At 32.0% G+C, this 18,495-nt stretch overlaps 1 protein-coding gene across 1 annotated transcript; it reads right to left on the reverse strand.

Annotated features, from left to right (window-relative positions):
* Nucleotides 1-3,348: 3,348 nt before the first annotated feature.
* Nucleotides 3,349-17,324, reverse strand: LOC134718106 (fibrinogen-like protein A). Its single transcript, XM_063580599.1, has 5 exons — nucleotides 17,024-17,324; nucleotides 7,998-8,128; nucleotides 6,737-6,833; nucleotides 5,798-5,962; nucleotides 3,349-3,578 (listed from the first exon to the last, which is right to left on the reverse strand). The coding sequence occupies exons 1-5, from the start codon at nucleotides 17,322-17,324 to the stop codon at nucleotides 3,349-3,351; spliced, it is 924 nt and encodes a 307-aa protein (XP_063436669.1).
* Nucleotides 17,325-18,495: the final 1,171 nt, after the last annotated feature.

Here is an 18,495-nt window from a genome sequence, read left to right on the forward strand (position 1 = left end):
GGTAATGCTAAAATTGAAAGAAAAAAATTGTTTTCGACTTCTCTCCAAAAAAATAGATTTTGTTTCTCCGAAGAATTTTTCAATAATGTGCAAACATTCGTCCAAAATTGAGTTGATAACTTTCGACGATTCAGTCTGTTTACTTCATTATGAGGTATGCATTAACTGAAAAAAAATTCACTGAAATAAGTTTATGTGTATCGTAAAAATGTAGTATTTTATACTTGATTTACTCCCCATCCCACCCCAAACACAAATACAAAGATGAGAAGATATTTTATACAATATATATATAATTATATGTATTAATCAGTTACTATACGTTTATATATGAATAAAAAGTTGAAATAAAACTGTCGGGATTTTCTATAATTTCTATTATCAGTGTTCATATTTGTTATGATCAAATAAGAAATATTGATTCAGAATGGATAGAGAATGAGAAAATTCTTTGGAACGCCATGACTACCATATGTTAATGATTAGCATTATATGCAGTGCTCACAACGTTATATGCAGTAAAGCTTTATTACATGTATCCGACCCCTCTTTTATAAAGACTGCTAAACAAAGCTTGCCTGATATGATCTGTTTCACTTAGTTCTAGAGACTGCTTAATAAAGCTTGTCTGACATGGGTCTGACCCCAATGAATTTTAAACACCGCTTAATAAAGCTTTTCTGACATTTGTCTGACCCCTCAGTTATGAAGACAGCTTAATAAAGCTTAACTGACAAGGTTCTGATCCCTTATTTTTTAAAGACTGCTTAATAAAGCTTATATAACATGGATCCGACCCCCTCTTTTATAAAGACTGTTAAACAAAGCTTGCCTGATATGGATCTGACTCCGCTTTTCTAAAGACCGTAAATAAAGCTTACCTGACATGGGTCTGACCCCTCTTTTCTAAAGACCGTAAATAAAGCTTACCTGACATGAGTCTGACCCCACTCAATTCTATACAGGGCCAAGTAAAGCTTGTCTGACATTTGTCTGACCCCCCTCAGTTCTTAAGACCGCTAAGTAAAGCTTCTCATACATAGTTCTGACCACTCAGTTTTAAAGACCGCTAAAAAAGCTTGTATGACATGTATCTGACCCCTCAGTTATGAAGACAGCTTGTTTAGTCTAAGAGGCATGATTTTTTTATGTGTTGCTTGTGGCTTTGAACTAGCTGTCAGATAACTGCGAGTACTCTCAGATCTGTTCATTGTGTCTTTTTGTGTCGGGATGTATAAGTACCCGGCCACGTTCACTTGTATTTTTTGTCTATCTGATGAGTTAAGCCTTTTTCAACTGATTTTGATAGTTCGTTCTTATTTTGTACTGTTATACCACTGTCCCAGGTTAGTGGGAGGGTTAGGATCCCGCTAACATGTTTAACACCGCCACATTATTTATGTATGTGCCTGTCCCAAGTCAGGAGTCTGTAATTCAGTGGTTGTCGTTTGTTTATGTGTTACATATTTGTTTTTCATTCATTTTTATTTTACATAAATAAGGTCGTTAGTTTTCTCGTTTGAATTGTTTCACATTATCTTATGGGGGCCTTTTATAGCTGACTATGCGGTATGGGCTTTGCTCATTGTTGAAGGACGTACGGTGACTTACATAGTTGTTAATGTTTGTGTCATTTTGGTCTTTTTTTGATAGTTGTCTCATTGGCAATCATACCACATCTTCTTTTTTATGTTAATAAAGCTTGTCTGACATGGGTCTGACCTCTCTGTTCTAAAGACCGTTTAATAAAGCTTACCTGACATGGGTCTGACCCCTCTTTTCTAAAGACCGTAAATAAAGCTTACCTGACATGGGTCTGACCCCACTCAATTCTAAACACCGCCAAGTAAAGCTTGTGTGACATGGATCTGACCCTCCTCAGTTCCAAAGACATCTAAGCGAAGCTTCTCTTAGATGGGTCTTACCCCTCAGTCATAAAGTCTGTTTAATAAAGCTTGTATGACATGGATCTGACCAATCAGTTATGAAGACAGCTTTATAAAGCTTGTCTGAAATGGGTCTGGCCTCCTAATTTTTAAAGACCGCTTAATATTTAAAGCTTGTATGATATGAGTCTGACCACCTATGTTCTAAAGACCGCTTTATAAAGCTTGTCTGTCATGGATCTGGTCCCAACAGTTCTAAAGGCTGGCTAAATGAAGCTTGTTTGGCATGGGTCTGATTTCCTATGTTAAAAAGACTGCCTAATAAAGGTTATCTGACATGGGTCCGACCCCTTCTTTTATAAAGAATGCTATATAAGCTCTAGATACTGCTTAAAAAAGCTGGTCTGAAGTGGTTTGGCGATAATTGACGTCGTTTTGACGTTTTCACTCGGCCATAGGTAAAACAGTACTTTCTAGTACAAAAACGACGTATAACAACAAATATTTGACCTAAAATAAGTTGATATTCACTATAATTGATGGTGTGCCATACGAAATAAAAAAATATGATGAAATATTTGTAAGTTGGACGAGTAAAGGGGAGAGAAAACAACGCAATTAAGAGTGTAAGGAGTAGACGTCTTTGTCACATTAACAGTGACAATTATAATAGTCTCCTGTTGGTTAACAGCCTACAAGCCGTGTCAAGATCGGAAATGTTAGTGATCGTATATTTCTGCCTTGTTCTACATTTGCACACAATCTGTCATAGATTTGGAAATAACAAAAATCCGCCATAGATTAGGAATTTACAAAACTTGCCATAGATTAGGATTGTAAAAAATCTCCCATAGATTTGGATGGCATTACGTCACATTTACCATAGATTAGGAATCTGCCATAGATTTGGAACCAACCATAGATTTGAGTCCTACATATATATTCTTTCTAGCATAGTAAAAAACATTAATAATAGTGCGTTGTTTACCATTTTTATCAGATATTTATAATGACCAGTAATTCTTTGAACTATCTGTTTTTGTTGGGTTTACTACCTCTGTTAGAAACACAGAATGTAATGATGAGATTCAGTCATTAACAAATCAATGTTTGTGTGACACCAGCTGTTAATAAAAAAAACTGTATAGAAATGTAAATACCAAGAAAAACCCGATATCAGACGTTATGTAGATACCAAGAGAACCATGAATAAAACGTAATGTAGATGCAAAGAAAATTCAGAAGAAAGACGTTATACAGATCTCAAGAAAATCCTATCAACAGACACAATACAAATACCGTAGAAAACATGCATAAAGACTAATGAAGATAAAGAAAAATAACTTTGAAAAAGACGCAATGTAGATTAAAAGAACACACAGTATAAAAACGTAATACAATTAAAAAGAAAACCATGCAAAAAATGTAATGTAGATACCACGAGTCATATGAACTGTTAGTTTTATTTTCTGCGAAGTTTCATTGAAGTCTTTTTCATTCCATCCAGGCCTTTCCAACTGTTCCACATCATAGATGTCCATGAATTCATTCCTGGTATCCATAAACCATTAATATTTACCCAGGTACAGCCTTTATACCACCACTCCCCCTGTCGGCCACTTGCACAGCTACTACCTTTATCTTTTGTACTGAATACGGCGTTATTATTGTATGTAAATCCCGATGAATCACCTAAAAAGGATAAGTAAGTGTTAAAGATTCATGGTAATAATCATATCCATACTACATGTTACACATATTCACCTTCGAATATCAATTCTACATATTACATATATAGACCTTTGTATTCATATAGTTATACGGTAATAATCATATCAATACAACATATTACTTATATGCACCTTTGCATTCTTATAGTTTGGCATTGTAAAAGGTCTTAGTTTTTCTTACTGTTAATGCGGTTTTAATACTTAACCTATGTAAGGTCCTTTTATAGACGACCTTACGTTATGGGGGTTTCTTATTGTTAAAGGTTATATAATTGCATTTAATAGCTGACATCTAGTTGGTTTGAACTTTGTTAGATAGTTGTGTCTTTTACAATCAGACGGCATTCCTTATTTTTACATATATTTTTTAAGGCAATATTCAGCTTAAAAATCATAAAACATTAAAAATCAACCACACAATTTTTCTTTAGCAGTTTTCCAGATTTGTGATTCAGTTCATTAAGTATGGTTTTTGATTTTCCTGAATAAACAAAAACTTTAAAAATGTTGGTGGAAATTTTGTTTCTTAGTTTTTGCACAAGTCTGCATATAAATATTAATCCCTAATAATTTTATTAACTATGTATTTGCATTTACAACGGTTTAATCCCGATGCACATGTTTGCACCTGTCCTAAGTCAGGAATCTGATGTACAATAGTTTTCTTTTGTTTAAGTAATTTAAACGTGTTTCTAGTTTCTCGTTTTTTATATAGATTAGACCGTTGGTTTTCCCGTTTGAATGGTTTCTCACTAGTAATTTCGGGGCCCTTTATAACTTGTTGTTCGGTATGAACCAAGACCCCGTGTTGAAGGACGTACCTTGACATATAATGGTTTGATTTATAAATTATTTTATGTATGAAGGGGTGTCTAATTGGCACGCATATCACATCTTCCTCTATCTAGAACTTTATTTGCCATGTATATTTGATTTCCTGATTTTCCCATCGACGGAAAAACATGGTTATAGATAAGAATGTAATTCGTTGAAATTGAAGTTGTGGTTCACTTGTACCCACTGAACCGAGGAATATTGAAACGCCATAAAAAAGGTGAATTTACGAACAATTGTACCTCACGCATTAAAATCAATCAATAACAGTTGGTACCCTACGAATAAAAATAAATCAACGAAATTTTGTGTCCCACGAATAAAAACGTATTCAGGAGCATTGGTACCACACAAAAAAAGATTAATCAAGGAACATTGGTTACCAACGTGTATAAATGAATCAAGGCACATTTGTACCTAACCGATAAAAATGTATCCAGTAGCATTGATACTTCCTGAATTAATATGAAGCGAGGAACATGTTAATTCACGAATAAAAATGTATCCAGGAGCATTGATACTACCCGAATTAATATGAAGCAAGGAACATGTTAATTCATGAATAAAAATGTATCCAGGAGCATTGAAAGCCATACACTGGTGTTAAACTGATCACCTTAATTGCAGTTACACTGATCCCAACATGTCGGAGCCCAAAACAGGCGAAATCGTCTTTTTGTAATTTCGTCGTGCATACGAATTATTCTAAAGAATTACTCAGCCTCTAGGTTGATATGTACGGTATTGTTTTATGTGTGTGCTCGTAATTTTATATGTGACCTTGTTACCGAAATAATAACCATTGGAACTAACGGAAGATCATTGAAACGCAATAAGAGGATAGTCGTTACTTGAATATTTTACTGTATACAATTCAACCGTTCAATTAATTGTTTAAATTTGTTCATTAAAGTTAAAAAGAAGGCAACAAATTTAATGGGAATGGGAATGGAATTCCTAACCGATTCGAGTCGAATATTTGTGTTCTGAATAACGCCTTGAATGAAATGTCAGGATACACACATTTTTCAATTGAGTCAAACTTCTTAAATCTGTGAAATTACTCAACAAATACTTTTTCCGAAGTAGCCAGACGAAAATTTACATGGATCTCCAAAACGAAGACAAATACTTAAATATATATTAAGATGAAGTCTAGGGTGAATCCCTGGAATTAACCGGTTTTGTGGTAATCAAAATTTCCGGAATTACCGGATTAAAATAAATCTTAGGAGTTGCCCGATTAGTACTATCCTGCGGAATTATCCAATTAATACCTATCTAAATCTTTAGAATCATCTGACTAATGCTTTTCTAAAACTCCGGAATTATCCGAATAATACCTACCTAAATCTCCGGAATAATCGGACACTGTAAGTCTGAAATCATCTTCTTCATCGTTGATCCTAAACTGGTTATAAATAGCGTATCCTTTATTACCGGCTGCATCTTCAAGGTCGAAACGAAGAAAATATGTATCTAATTTGGTTATCAAATGAATATAGTTGTTACCTGAGGAAAGAGCAAATATGTTACAATAAACTTATTGTATGAACAAGTGACTTATAGACAAGTAAAAATAGGAATCTGTTATTGTCCAATCATCTCTCTTTATTTTGATTTTCACGCCTACTATTCTGCACATATTGTCTCTCATTCATTTTTGTGTAAATCCTTTTAGACCCCCATACTAAATGTTTACGTTTCAAACTTACAAAACACAACCAATTATATAATTTTAGCCTCATTTAATCAGCGTTGGTTCTGTTATTGCCTGTGATAAAGCAGAAACAACATACAGATCTAAGAGGGTGCAACCATGTCGCTACTGAGTTGAGACAAACAATATAAATCAACAAAAACGCGATCGTCAAACCATAGTTTTTTTCACTCGTTTTCTCAAAACTCTGTCACCATAACAATAGTACTCAGTGTTAAGATAATCAAAAACTATCGTTGTATTTATTCAAAGTTCGATATAAGTCAACATATACTATAATAAAGAAGATGTGGTATGATTGGCAATGAGACAACTCTCCACAAGTGACCAAAATTAACACAATTATAATCGTATGACCTTCAACAATGAACAAAGCCCAAACCGCATAGTCAGCTATAAAACGCCCCGAACTGACAATATAAAACAGTTTCAACGAGAAAACCAACGGCCTTATTTATATAATTAATTGAAAGAAAAACAAATTTGTAACACATTAACAAACGATAACCACTGAACTACAGGCTCCTGGCTTGAGAAAGGCATATACAAGTCTATCAGTTACATACCTAACCAGAACTCAGTGTTCAGATCCCCAAACCCATCTGTGTATTCATTCCAATTTCGATAAAAGTCAACAGATCCGTTAAATCTATTTTGAATTACCTGTAATCAAAACATTTTTTAAAGTTTAGGAAAGTGTTATTTGAATTAATTGTTTCTTATTAAATATTTTTAAACCTTTCAAAAAGACTGAGCAATGACTCGCCTTAAACATAATAATCAGCACAGTATAAAAAGTAAAATAAAAGACTACCGAAATCCATGAAAAATTCCCATTGGAAATCCCTTATCAAATGGCAAAATCAAAAGGTCAATCACAAAAAACGAATACGTAACGAATACATTAACTACTTTTTCGGAACAGGCATTTACGTTTTTAGTACATGTTAGATTAAACCTGATTTGATAGCTAACTATATCTTTTACTTGTAATGGCGAATTCATTCAATGATATTCCGAAAGTAAGATGGAATACCGTGGTTTATATAAAGTGAGATGTTTATGTCATAGTGGTCAAACATTGAAATACACATTTGTAAACAATGTACTACATCTTTATCAATCCTGCTGCACATAACATGAATTGTGATGTGCATTACGACAAAATAAACTTGAACACAAATTAGCGATGTATTCATATTATTGACAATTGATCGGAGAAGATTGCAAATAATTATATATTTCTGATATTGTGTCGCCATCTATTGGATTAAAGCTTTTTGAGAGCTATACATTTTGCGTATCGATAATAAGGTAAAATAATTGATGAAAAGCATTCTTAATTTTCTAAATGAAACTGTAGTACCCTCTCCTATGACATCCTTAATGGCATGTATGACACATATTATTCACAATTTATTAAGTGATTAACAGTCGGATTTTGTCATGGATGCTTTGGGTATATTCAAGTTATAAATTATTATACAATCATGATTATTTGTAATGGTTTAACACAATGAATATTTTTAATGGTTTAACACAATGAATATTTGTAATGGTTTTATACAATGATTAATTGTAACCGTGTCATACAATGATAATTTGTAATAGTTTCATACAATAATTATTTGTAATGGTTTCATACAATGATTATTTGTAATGGTTTTATACAATGATTATTTATAATGGTTTTATACAATGATTATTTGTAATGGTTTTTATACAACGATTATTTATAATGGTCTTATACAATGATTATTTATAATGGTTTTATACAATGATTATTCATAATGGTTTTATACAATTATTATTTTTATGAAAACTTACGATCCAGCCTCCTCCATCTTTATCCATATCACAATACACATTGACTCCATTCGGAACATTCTCCGGGTAAATCTTGTATATTCCACTAGGTGAACCTTTACTTTTAAGATCAGAACAGTCGTAGGCAGTGGCTGTAGGGAGAGACAGAATTCTTAGTCTGTTTTTAATCTTTTTTATATATATTTAAATATGTTCTAATTGTTTTCCTTTTAATTGTTTAAACATTAACTACTGAAGTTAAAAGCCATGAATTACTGAAGTCAATATACAGTATGATTAAACAGAAAGAATATTTGAAGGAATCGATTACAAAATGATATTATCTAATTTTGAATGTAACGCGTCTTCTGATTGGCTGACGTTATTTTTTTATGAGCCCAAAGACAAAATTTAGTCATGCGACCGTAACGTCATCAACGTTTTTTCATGGTTTTCTACGATTTTAAATGGAATTTAGAATTAAATTATAAGATATGACTGTAATATTTTTTCTGTCTATTCGAAATAAGATAAAAAGTTTGGTGCACACTGTTAGATAACCCGCTACGCACGTTATTCAGTGTGCACCAATTTTTTTCTGTTATTTCTTCATAAACAGAAAAAAATATTACAGTCATTCCTTAAATATCTATAAAATCTTATGCATGTTATGTGTGCCATTTTGTGGTCTTTCACAAGACAAAGAAGCTATGAACATCTAGTTCCGTAAATCTCGGTGTTATTACGGAGATTGTCACGATCACAAGAAACACTTGGTTAAACACATTTTGATGGGGTCAGTTATTTTATGTGAGACGTTTCTTTTGTTAATTGTCTCATATTTTGCAAATAAAGCATATATTTGATGCAATATGAAAGAAATGCGTCAGAATGTTTCTGATAAATTAAAGCCTGATGCATATTTCTTATTACCATGTGGTTAATTCCAGTATTACTTTAACTCCTGTTTGATTAAGATTCCATGTAGTTTTAGAATATAATTTATACATTGTCTAGAGTAAGCGACATCGAACGAGTTCGATGTACTAGGTTATATAAACATGTATCTGGATTGCAAAAAAACGTGAAACCCTGATTGGTTAAACGAAACATAGTACATTGTATACACAAGTGACAGGAAACATAATACATGATAAATGTTCTAAACAAGTGAAAATGATATTAACAATATATATCTAAATATAATAATTGACCAATGCGGACCTTATTTTCGCAGTTCGATTGATTGCTGTATACAGTCTACAACACTAGACAAAAAAAATAATTGGGATCTAGAATAGTTTTAAGTTTAGAGAGTTTGAGTCAAGCTGGTGAATATTAGGATTATGGGTTTTAATTGCATTCATAAGGGAATGTCTTACATTACTATTAATTTGGCAATAAAGGAAAAAATGTTCCTCATCATCTAAAATTTTACAAACTTTGCACAATCTGTGTTCTCTTTGAATTTTTGTAAAACGTTCTAATTCAATTTCCAAATTATGATCACTTACACTTAATTTTGTTAAAAGTTGATGACAATTAAAAATTGTTTAGATTGTGCAAGTAGTCCTCGAATTTAATTTAATTTGTTAGTTTACTATAAAGATAAAGTTTTGAACTATTATCAATATTTGAAAGGTTTTTAAGAGTGACGTTATTATACTTTTTCATCACAATATGTTTAAGAGTGTTTTTGAGTGATTTTTATAAGTTTAAAAGGTTTTTCAAATTCAACATATTCTTCTTCATCAATATTAAATTCTTTAAAGATATGCTTCGCAAATGTGTACCAAGTATATATTCCATCTTCAAACATAGACTTATTTACTGCAAAAGCTTCTTTAACAAGAGGATTTATTTCATTATAATGGTTTCATTGATAAGTTTTTATTTAATTTCTATGTGCTGATGCTCAGTATTTTGTACTCAATTATCATATTTGAACATTAAACATTTTCGCTATCTAATTTATTATTAGTGTGTTGGACGTTACTAATAGAGTTTACAGACACATTGACAAATTGGAAAGACTGCGAGGATGATAAAACAATCGTAAAGATTTTTTTTTTAAAGGGTCGATTATCTATGATAAATTTAGGTGTAATACCACCATTGATTTTCCCCTATTAGTCTTTGTTAAATTTGCACTTTTCAAAAAATTGTGCAGAATTTATCTTTGTTTCAAATAAAGAAATACTTGGCATGAGTAAAGTTGTATCCTGTCCAGTTCTATAGAAAAATTTTCACATAACATTTCATTGCATATAAGAAAGTAACCATCATTGGAAGTTAACCAATCAAATTTCTCCCCTTATTCTATCTGTGTACAAGGTTTAGTCACCATGTAACCTCAAGATTACAAAAAATTGTATAGAAATCACAAATAAAAAATAATGGTGTTTTGAAATACCCAAGTCATATGTTTATGACACAGAAATAGTTTTACTGCAATAAAATGTAGGATCAATTACCTACAACGGTCAAATTCAAGGGAATATTTTTTTAGACCTACTTTCGTATACAACCGGATGTGACGTACCATGATTTGGTGGTATTACACCTAAAGGTGTGACTAAACAAAACAAAAAGCTGGAATTAACTGGCAATGAAATGTCTTTTCTTCAAAGTAAAACAACGGTCAAAAAAAATTTTTGAAGCTGCAAAAATAAGATTTAAGATTTGACAGCAAAACCAATAAAAATATATAAACATATTAGTCCAAATAAACAGACTTCGGAAACTTGCCAAAAAGCATAGTAAAGTAGAACTATTTAAATACAAGTTGCAATTTTATTCAAAAGATACAATATAGAAATGCTAAATAATGGTTTTAAATTCAGTTTGAAAATAAACTACGAGGATGTCAATAGCTTGTTTAATTGTAAAACTAAGCTATCACAATGAATTGATTCATAGTTTTACACAGCCTAATTGTGTCTTTCATGATATTTTACTTTTAGAATAGAGAATTTGAAAGAAGGTAAAGATCAGATATTTGGCTCTTTTAAAAGTAAGAGATCTTTCTTACCGACTAGAACACATACTTGTATAAAACGAGTAATATTTGTCAAGTCAACTTTTTTTGTGTTTCATACTGTCGATTGCCTAATCAGCCATTTTATAATTGAAATGAAGCGTGTATAATACATGTATCATATCTTACGTCTCTCCGTGCTATAATAATATCTGGCATCTAACAGGGGGTTCCCGTCACTCATGGTTTCGAATATTGTGTCATATCCAGTACACTGAGTCCCCCAGAATATCCAGCTCTTACACGCAGCATGATTTATACACGTATGTGCACATCGTAGTTTGTTTGTATTGTAATTAAAAACAATATTTGTGTTGAATTTCATTCCGTACAGGGATGCATCTTCTGCAAAATGGTTGGTATCCACCGCAATTGTTGAACCTTTTTAAGTAAAAGTAAAAAGGTAATCGAATTGCTATTAATTGTTTGTTTTTAATACAAAATGCGTAGCTGCATATCTCTGAAATGACGTGTACATGTTAAGAAATAGTAAAATAACAAAAATTCCGACCTTCATGCACAGCACCTTATCAAATGATAAAAAGTAAAGCGGAAACACATCAAAGGAATGATCAACTACTTTCATCTTTTCCTGACTTGGCACAGACAAATACTTATGTTGTAAATGGTTGATATTACCTGGTTAGATAGCTAGCTTGACCTCTCACTTGTATAAAACACGCATATGACTGTAGTTTACTCATCTGAACAATTCTCACGTACAGGTGATGAAAATTGTACAGATGATAACACATTTGATGTGAAACCAGCGTTCGCTATATAAAACTAATTGTAAACATGTCTATATCATGTAGTTGTTTTGTCAACACGGCCTTTTGGTGTTTGTTTGTTTCACACTTCAGTGATATGTCCATATACCATTTTACTATTTTACAGTGTCATGTAAAAAACACAGCAAAAGCTGATTTCTAGTTATAAGTAAGTTACATCAGACATATATAAAGAAAATAATGTCCATTTCAGTTGAGACTGTGAAACTATAGTTTTAGATATGTACCCTATGGTTCTGTTACTACAGGAGACCTCTACATCGTCGAAGACCATGAGGTCAAAAACAAAATAATTAGACAACCAGTTGTCGGGTTGCTACCGCTAAATTGGTATTTTATGAACATTTTCATCTTGAGGATATTATCTTGAATATTATTACAGATAGAGATAACCTGTAGACTGCAATAATGTTGAACAAAGCAAGACCTACAAATAGGTCATATGACCAAAATGGTTATTTTACCCCTTTCATAGTAAAGTGTTTAAAAAATAAAATTTTGTTACTTTTTGAAAACATTACAACATATTTTCGTCTGTAACTACTGGACCAAGTTCATTATAGATAGAAATAATTGTAATCAGCAAGAATATGCATTGAAGTAAGATCTACAACCACATCATCATCACCAAAACACTTTTTATCATGCTTCTCAAGAGCTGCGAACATATATGAAATCCATGAAACATATATGAAATCCATGAATTACACAGTTTGGCTAAGTAAATTGGTTTGCATTGACTATTGACATTAGTCGTGAACTTATTTGCTTCAATAACATGTTCATGTTAATTATCATTATCATTTTCTGTCGTCTATACAACAATAAGAAAAGTCTTGCATATCTAATGATTTTAAATACAATAAAGAGTAAACATATTGTCGATTTCGTCGTTTAAATACATGTAGTAAGGAACTGTAAAACGCGTTACATTTGTCAAATTGTGGACATTTTACACAGTCAATTGCTTTAACAATCTTTTGTTTCGGTAATAGATAATTGAAATAAAGCCTGTAGAATAGAGGTACTATTTATTTTCATAAATATTTCAAACGATATGTGTTATAGTTCACTTACCCCATATACCGGTGACATAAACCATAAAGGAATAAAAGTCTGCTTTCATGGTAGTTTTATTATTTTATCATGGTAGAATTTTAAAAAGAATAAAGCAACACATCTCTTGATAGTTCATATGTGTTGATTGGTTTTTAATGAGACAGCTATCCACTAGATTGTACAATTATACCTTCCATTCTATACATTGTAATATTCAGTGAGAGTAAAATATATTATAGTTTAAACATGGTTAATTCCTTTTAAATGGTTTGTGATGAAAATTCAAGTGTATTTGTTTAAAATCAAAGTTTAAAATCAATACACAACTAAATGTATCATCAAATATAAACATATGATTTCAAATATTGATGACAATTTCAGTAAATTGTTATTTGTTTTTCACATGGTCTTGTTTAGAAATCATTATTTTTCAATATCCAATAATGTATATTTGAAAGGTTTGTCTTCTCAGAGCCTCTGAAGCTGACCATGCCATGCGGTATCGATTTGTTGAAGGCCAGACGGTGATCTTAATTTGTTTAACATTTTAGTCATGTTGTCTCTGGAAAAAGGCATTATCTCATTAACAATCGATATTATCGTCCGTTTTTGTGACGTTAAATTTTACCTCCGAGCGGTTTAATACTTTAAGAAAAGAATATGATGGCAAGAAATTAAAGAATTCAATGTACAACATCAATATAATCTATTCGCAAATACATTTATGAATTTTAAATAAATAAATCATGACAGCTCATGACAAACATAATAAAATTAGTAACCTGTGTGACAGTGAATTTCGCCAAACCGGTATCAAATATTAATTACATATAAATAACGGTATAAGGACAAATCCCGGACTTTAAAATAACTTTCAATGTTAAATTCTAGATTCCGTTATTTATATTATTTTTACAAGTCGCGAATTTCATCGATTTATTAATTAATGATATATAAGAATAAAGGCAATAATTATCTTTTTAAGGTGGCTAGTGCGTCTTAGTCAAAATTTATACAATTTGTTTATAACTTGTCAAAATAAAGTTTTTTCCAAATATATATAAAAAAATATGGGTCACCGGACTTTTTCACGCTACAGGTTGTGCAAATTGTCAGCTTTTATCTGGTTATGCATGCAGTCGGAAACCCGGTTGAATTAGAACAAAAGAATTGAAGCTCTTTGTTAGAGAAGGCGATAAATGCTTGCTCTAATGATTACTATCGTAACAAAAAAATTAAAAGTAAAAAAAAATAAAAAAAATGACAATTTTCTGCTCAATTATGAAGCATTTCATTTTAAAAACACCATTTGCATAAGTTTCCAATTTATCTAGTACATTGTTAAGCAGAACAATTAGGTATCAAGTAGACGACATGGGTATCTATCAAGTTGGATGTAGAAAATGCAAAACCTCCGATTGTTTTGAAAAAAAATATCCCAGACGGAGAACATATAAATCTATTAGTTCAGTAATTTTTCGTGTCTGCCCTTCCATTATGTGACTCAAGAAAATAATCTAAACATTTGGTAACAATTGTATCAAAAAGAGAAAATCGAGTGCACTTTTTTTATGTTAGGCCGTGCTTGGGTTGAATATTTTGTCTTGAAAACGCTCAAAGCAAGAATATGTGACACATCATCTCGCTTCAGATTCTATCATTTTTATATATCAAAGCTACTGGTTGACTTTATAACATGAAAACAAATCACAGTAATAACAGATGAAATATATGGGTCAAGTAAAATACCTTACTTATGAATCATAAAATCATAGACTAGGTGTGTTCGAATAGCCATTTTTATTTACTATAAGTACTTGACGACAATCTTTCAAATTGGATGATGAAAATGTTCGAAAAAAAAATTGTGTGTGATAACTAAGGTTTATAGTCTTCAACCACTAAAAAATCTAGTCTGCTTTTCCACGAAATATTTAATTAGATTTTTTTTTAAATGTTTATGAATTTTCAAAAATCCACCTGACAACCGATTGGACAATAGTTTAAAGTTGAATTAATGCAGACACGATCATTAACTTATGCTCATTAGCTAGTAGCTACATTTGTCTTTTAAAATACAACTGACATATACGGATCGTTATGGTGCTTTGTGGATACATTTATCGGTTTTCAAGAGCAAAATTGGCAACGCATCATCCCGACAATGGCTTCCATTTCTACGATTGTGAAAATGAACTGGCGTAATGGGGAGATAATTTTGACGAAGTAGAATCCTGACTGTGCATGGAAAATCAATTTTTGTATGATAAAAAGAAAAAGAACTATTGGAACTTTCAGATAAAATGTGAGAAGATTGTTTTCTTGCTACTTTAAAAATAGGTAAATTCATTACACACATTCAATCAGGGTCAGAAATAAATTGAACTGTTAAGGCTAAATATTAAGTTAAGTCTATTAGTCCAGCGGATATCAGAATAATTGATCACTTTATGGTAAAAGCATGAAACTTGGCATAGTGAAAGATTTAGGAGTATAGACAAAATTTAGATATGGAGCCACGAAAAAAAAATCCAATATGGCTGCCAAATTCAAGATGGCCGACATAAGTATAACATAATTCACTTGATGAAGTCTTCCAATTTTAATGAGTTCAGAAGATGTCACAAACTTAAGGAAATACAATTAAGATATGTCAATCATTATTTTTTTAAACCTTATAATACAGAAATCCTCAAAATGGCGTCCAAATTCAAAATGGCGCGTCAAAATGTCTAAGTTTGACAGTATTCGTATGTATACACCATCATTGTGTGTTAAAAAATTTACCAAATTCGTGAAACTGGATAATTTGATATCGACAAAGGCCTACAATGTATCATAAATACTTGGGTGTATAGATAATATTTTCAAAATGGCGGCAATATTCAAAATGGCGCCGTTTAACATATGAAAATTTGATGTTTGTTTTTAAATATGGTTTAAAAATAATTAAAAAATAATGGATCAATTATTTCAATACAAGAACGAATAAACAAGCAAGTTATTATTTAATGTAACAGGTGACATTAAATATGAAATAAAAATGGCCGATATAACTCAACATGGCGTTTTTGATGAGTTCTTATTTTTCACAGCTACAGGTAATGACCTAAGAAAATTTCACAATTTTCCTGAAATGAAAAAAATATCCAACATATGCAGTATTGAATCAGTGCAAAGAGTATTTCTTTTTTAAGAAATGAAATAAGAAATAAAAAAACTCACAAGTTACTATTCAACATAACAACAGATCAAAACTATAATTAAAATATGATACAAATGCAGGAAACTCAAAAGAAAGCACAGTCTTAATCAGTTTCTCTTTCACAGTCCGGTGAGCAGTTTCATAATGCTGTGCATTTAAATGCTGCTTTCAAGAATTTACATGCATCAGCAAGCACAGATCAGAATGATACCATAGAGTTTTTGCCAACCAAATAAATCTGGTGAGGTCATACTTGGATTTGCAACTAAACAATTGCCCAAAATAACACTACCGTGGTAAGCTGCACGTTTCGTATGTTTAATGAAGAAGTGCAGTGTTGGAGGAATATTGTCAATTGTTCTTGTCTTCTACGTGAATAACTGTTTTCTTTACGCATTCACCACATTAGCTGTACAAGATAGGTCATACAAAAGCACAATATATCGTTCTATTACTTTTAACACTTTTAAAATTTCCACTTCATTTGAATTCTCGATAACCTGCAGAAATGCCTCTGACAACTCCTCATATTCGAACCATATGTCCCAAGCTGATATATTACCTTTCCCAAAAAAAAGCTGAGACTGTGTTACAACTGGCAAATGAATGGAACAGTGGAAATACTTTCAATTTCAATGGTCCTAGAGCAAGGCACAATCCATGGATTGAAATATATCGGGAGTTCTTTCCAGTGTCAAATCCTATCCACAGCTGTTCAGCCATTTAACTTCCCCTTTTAATACAGCTGGAACTAAGGACATGTCAATTGAAAGTTATCCTTCAACTAATGGGATATCTGGTTCGCTGAATCTTAGTACAGCTGGTGGAAGATTTGAATAACTCTTTGGTAAAAGAGGCACTCTCTTTGATTGGCATTTGCAAATAGGTTCAGATTGGTCAAATGTTTAAACAATGCCTTGACCAACCTCTGAAATATGCTTGAATAAAGATATACCTGTTCCATGGAATGAATCTTTTAACGAGATACTGCTTGGATTGTGACCAATGTTGTCTACAGCAGATGAGGTAAACACATTTCGTTGTAGATTGGTAGGGCAAACAATACCTTCTTGGACATAACGACGACAAGCATCATTGGCCATGGAAGTAGAAATTTCTAACACTTGGTTGTAGATGACAGACAGTCTAAGTTTGAAGAAAGTATCTACTAGATCACGTTTTCTAGTCTTACAGTCATGACAGTAGATCATGATTCCCAAATAAGCACAAACTGGAGGTAGTTTATTATCTTTCATGTGACGATTGGATAGTTTCTTTGTACAACTTTACATTAGAGGCTGTGTTATTGTTAATGTCGACTCAGAATATAAACGATCCTAAATGTTAGGTCGAAATTGAATCAGACGGACCAAAGAAAGCAATGACTGGGGTACAGAAACATCCTGACATCCATTTGGGAAGGTTCCTTTAAATTCTAAATTTGATGCGAAAATATCTCGAACAAACCTAGCTGCTTTTGATATGTTGACAAGCTCATTATAAAAACCTTCTAATCAGATTCTCTTCAATGCAGGACCAATGTCATCTTTGAAAGCAAGAATGTTTTCAAGGCCTTGTTTGTAAGCATCTAAGTTATGGAAATTAGATACAATTCTGTGTTTTAGTCGTGTACTATTAACTCGAGATGAAACATCTGCACCTAGACATGTTATTTTTTCCGTATAAAGTTTACATAGATCTGACAACTTGTAAACACGTATGGTCTCATCGCACGATCTTGTTTCATTTATATAAGAGACTATTTCTGAAAATGCAATACCATGGATTTGACTTTCCTTCTTATATTCGACATTATCATTTTTCGTTTCAATTCGAGATGCACGATTATATAAGCAAACTAAACATTCCGAGTGGTTCTTTGCTTCCTGTGCAACTAGATCAACAGTTCTGAAATTTGCAAGAAACGATGTGTCATTTAATTTTACTGCACATTCTCTCACACGTGTATCTTATACAAATGTTGAGGACTCATGGGCTTCTTGGCTATTTTCATTATGGAAATAGCACACAGACGGGTTACTGGTGGACTGATGGGAAAAGCTATGTATAGTTTTCTTTTAGATGTGGTTGCTTTATTATATATCCTCTCATGTGAGGTTCGTTTTTCTACTCTATTCAAATTTGTTATGTTCAGTTTTAAGTTGCAAGATTTGTGCCAACATGCCTTTTGGTCAATGAAAGACTGTGCTATTCCAGATCCCTCATCTAAATTTTCAATGCACACATTAAGGCCTTCAGGCATCAATCGTAATTTATGAAACTTCTTAATATTGTCAGCTAAAGATTGATAACCAGCCCCAACATTTAGACGTTTAGAATCAAATGGGCATATAAGTTTTTCCTCTATACTGTCTTGGCATAGGATACAATTTGCCTCATCAATATTATTTGATTTAGTCGGTTTGT

The sequence above is a fragment of the Mytilus trossulus genome, chromosome 5, assembly GCF_036588685.1.
Source record: "Mytilus trossulus isolate FHL-02 chromosome 5, PNRI_Mtr1.1.1.hap1, whole genome shotgun sequence".
Taxonomy (NCBI): domain Eukaryota; kingdom Metazoa; phylum Mollusca; class Bivalvia; order Mytilida; family Mytilidae; genus Mytilus; species Mytilus trossulus.

Coding starts and splice junctions, on each gene's coding strand:
- LOC134718106 (XM_063580599.1), bottom strand. CDS start 17,324: ATGAAAGATAATAAACTACCTCCAGTTTGTGCTTATTTGGGAATCATG. Junction 8,129..17,023: donor AGATTCATTCCATGGAACAG/GTATATCTTTAT, acceptor CTCTCCCTACAG/CCACTGCCTACGACTGTTCT. Junction 3,579..5,797: donor CGATTATTCCGGAGATTTAG/GTAGGTATTATT, acceptor TATCCTTTTTAG/GTGATTCATCGGGATTTACA.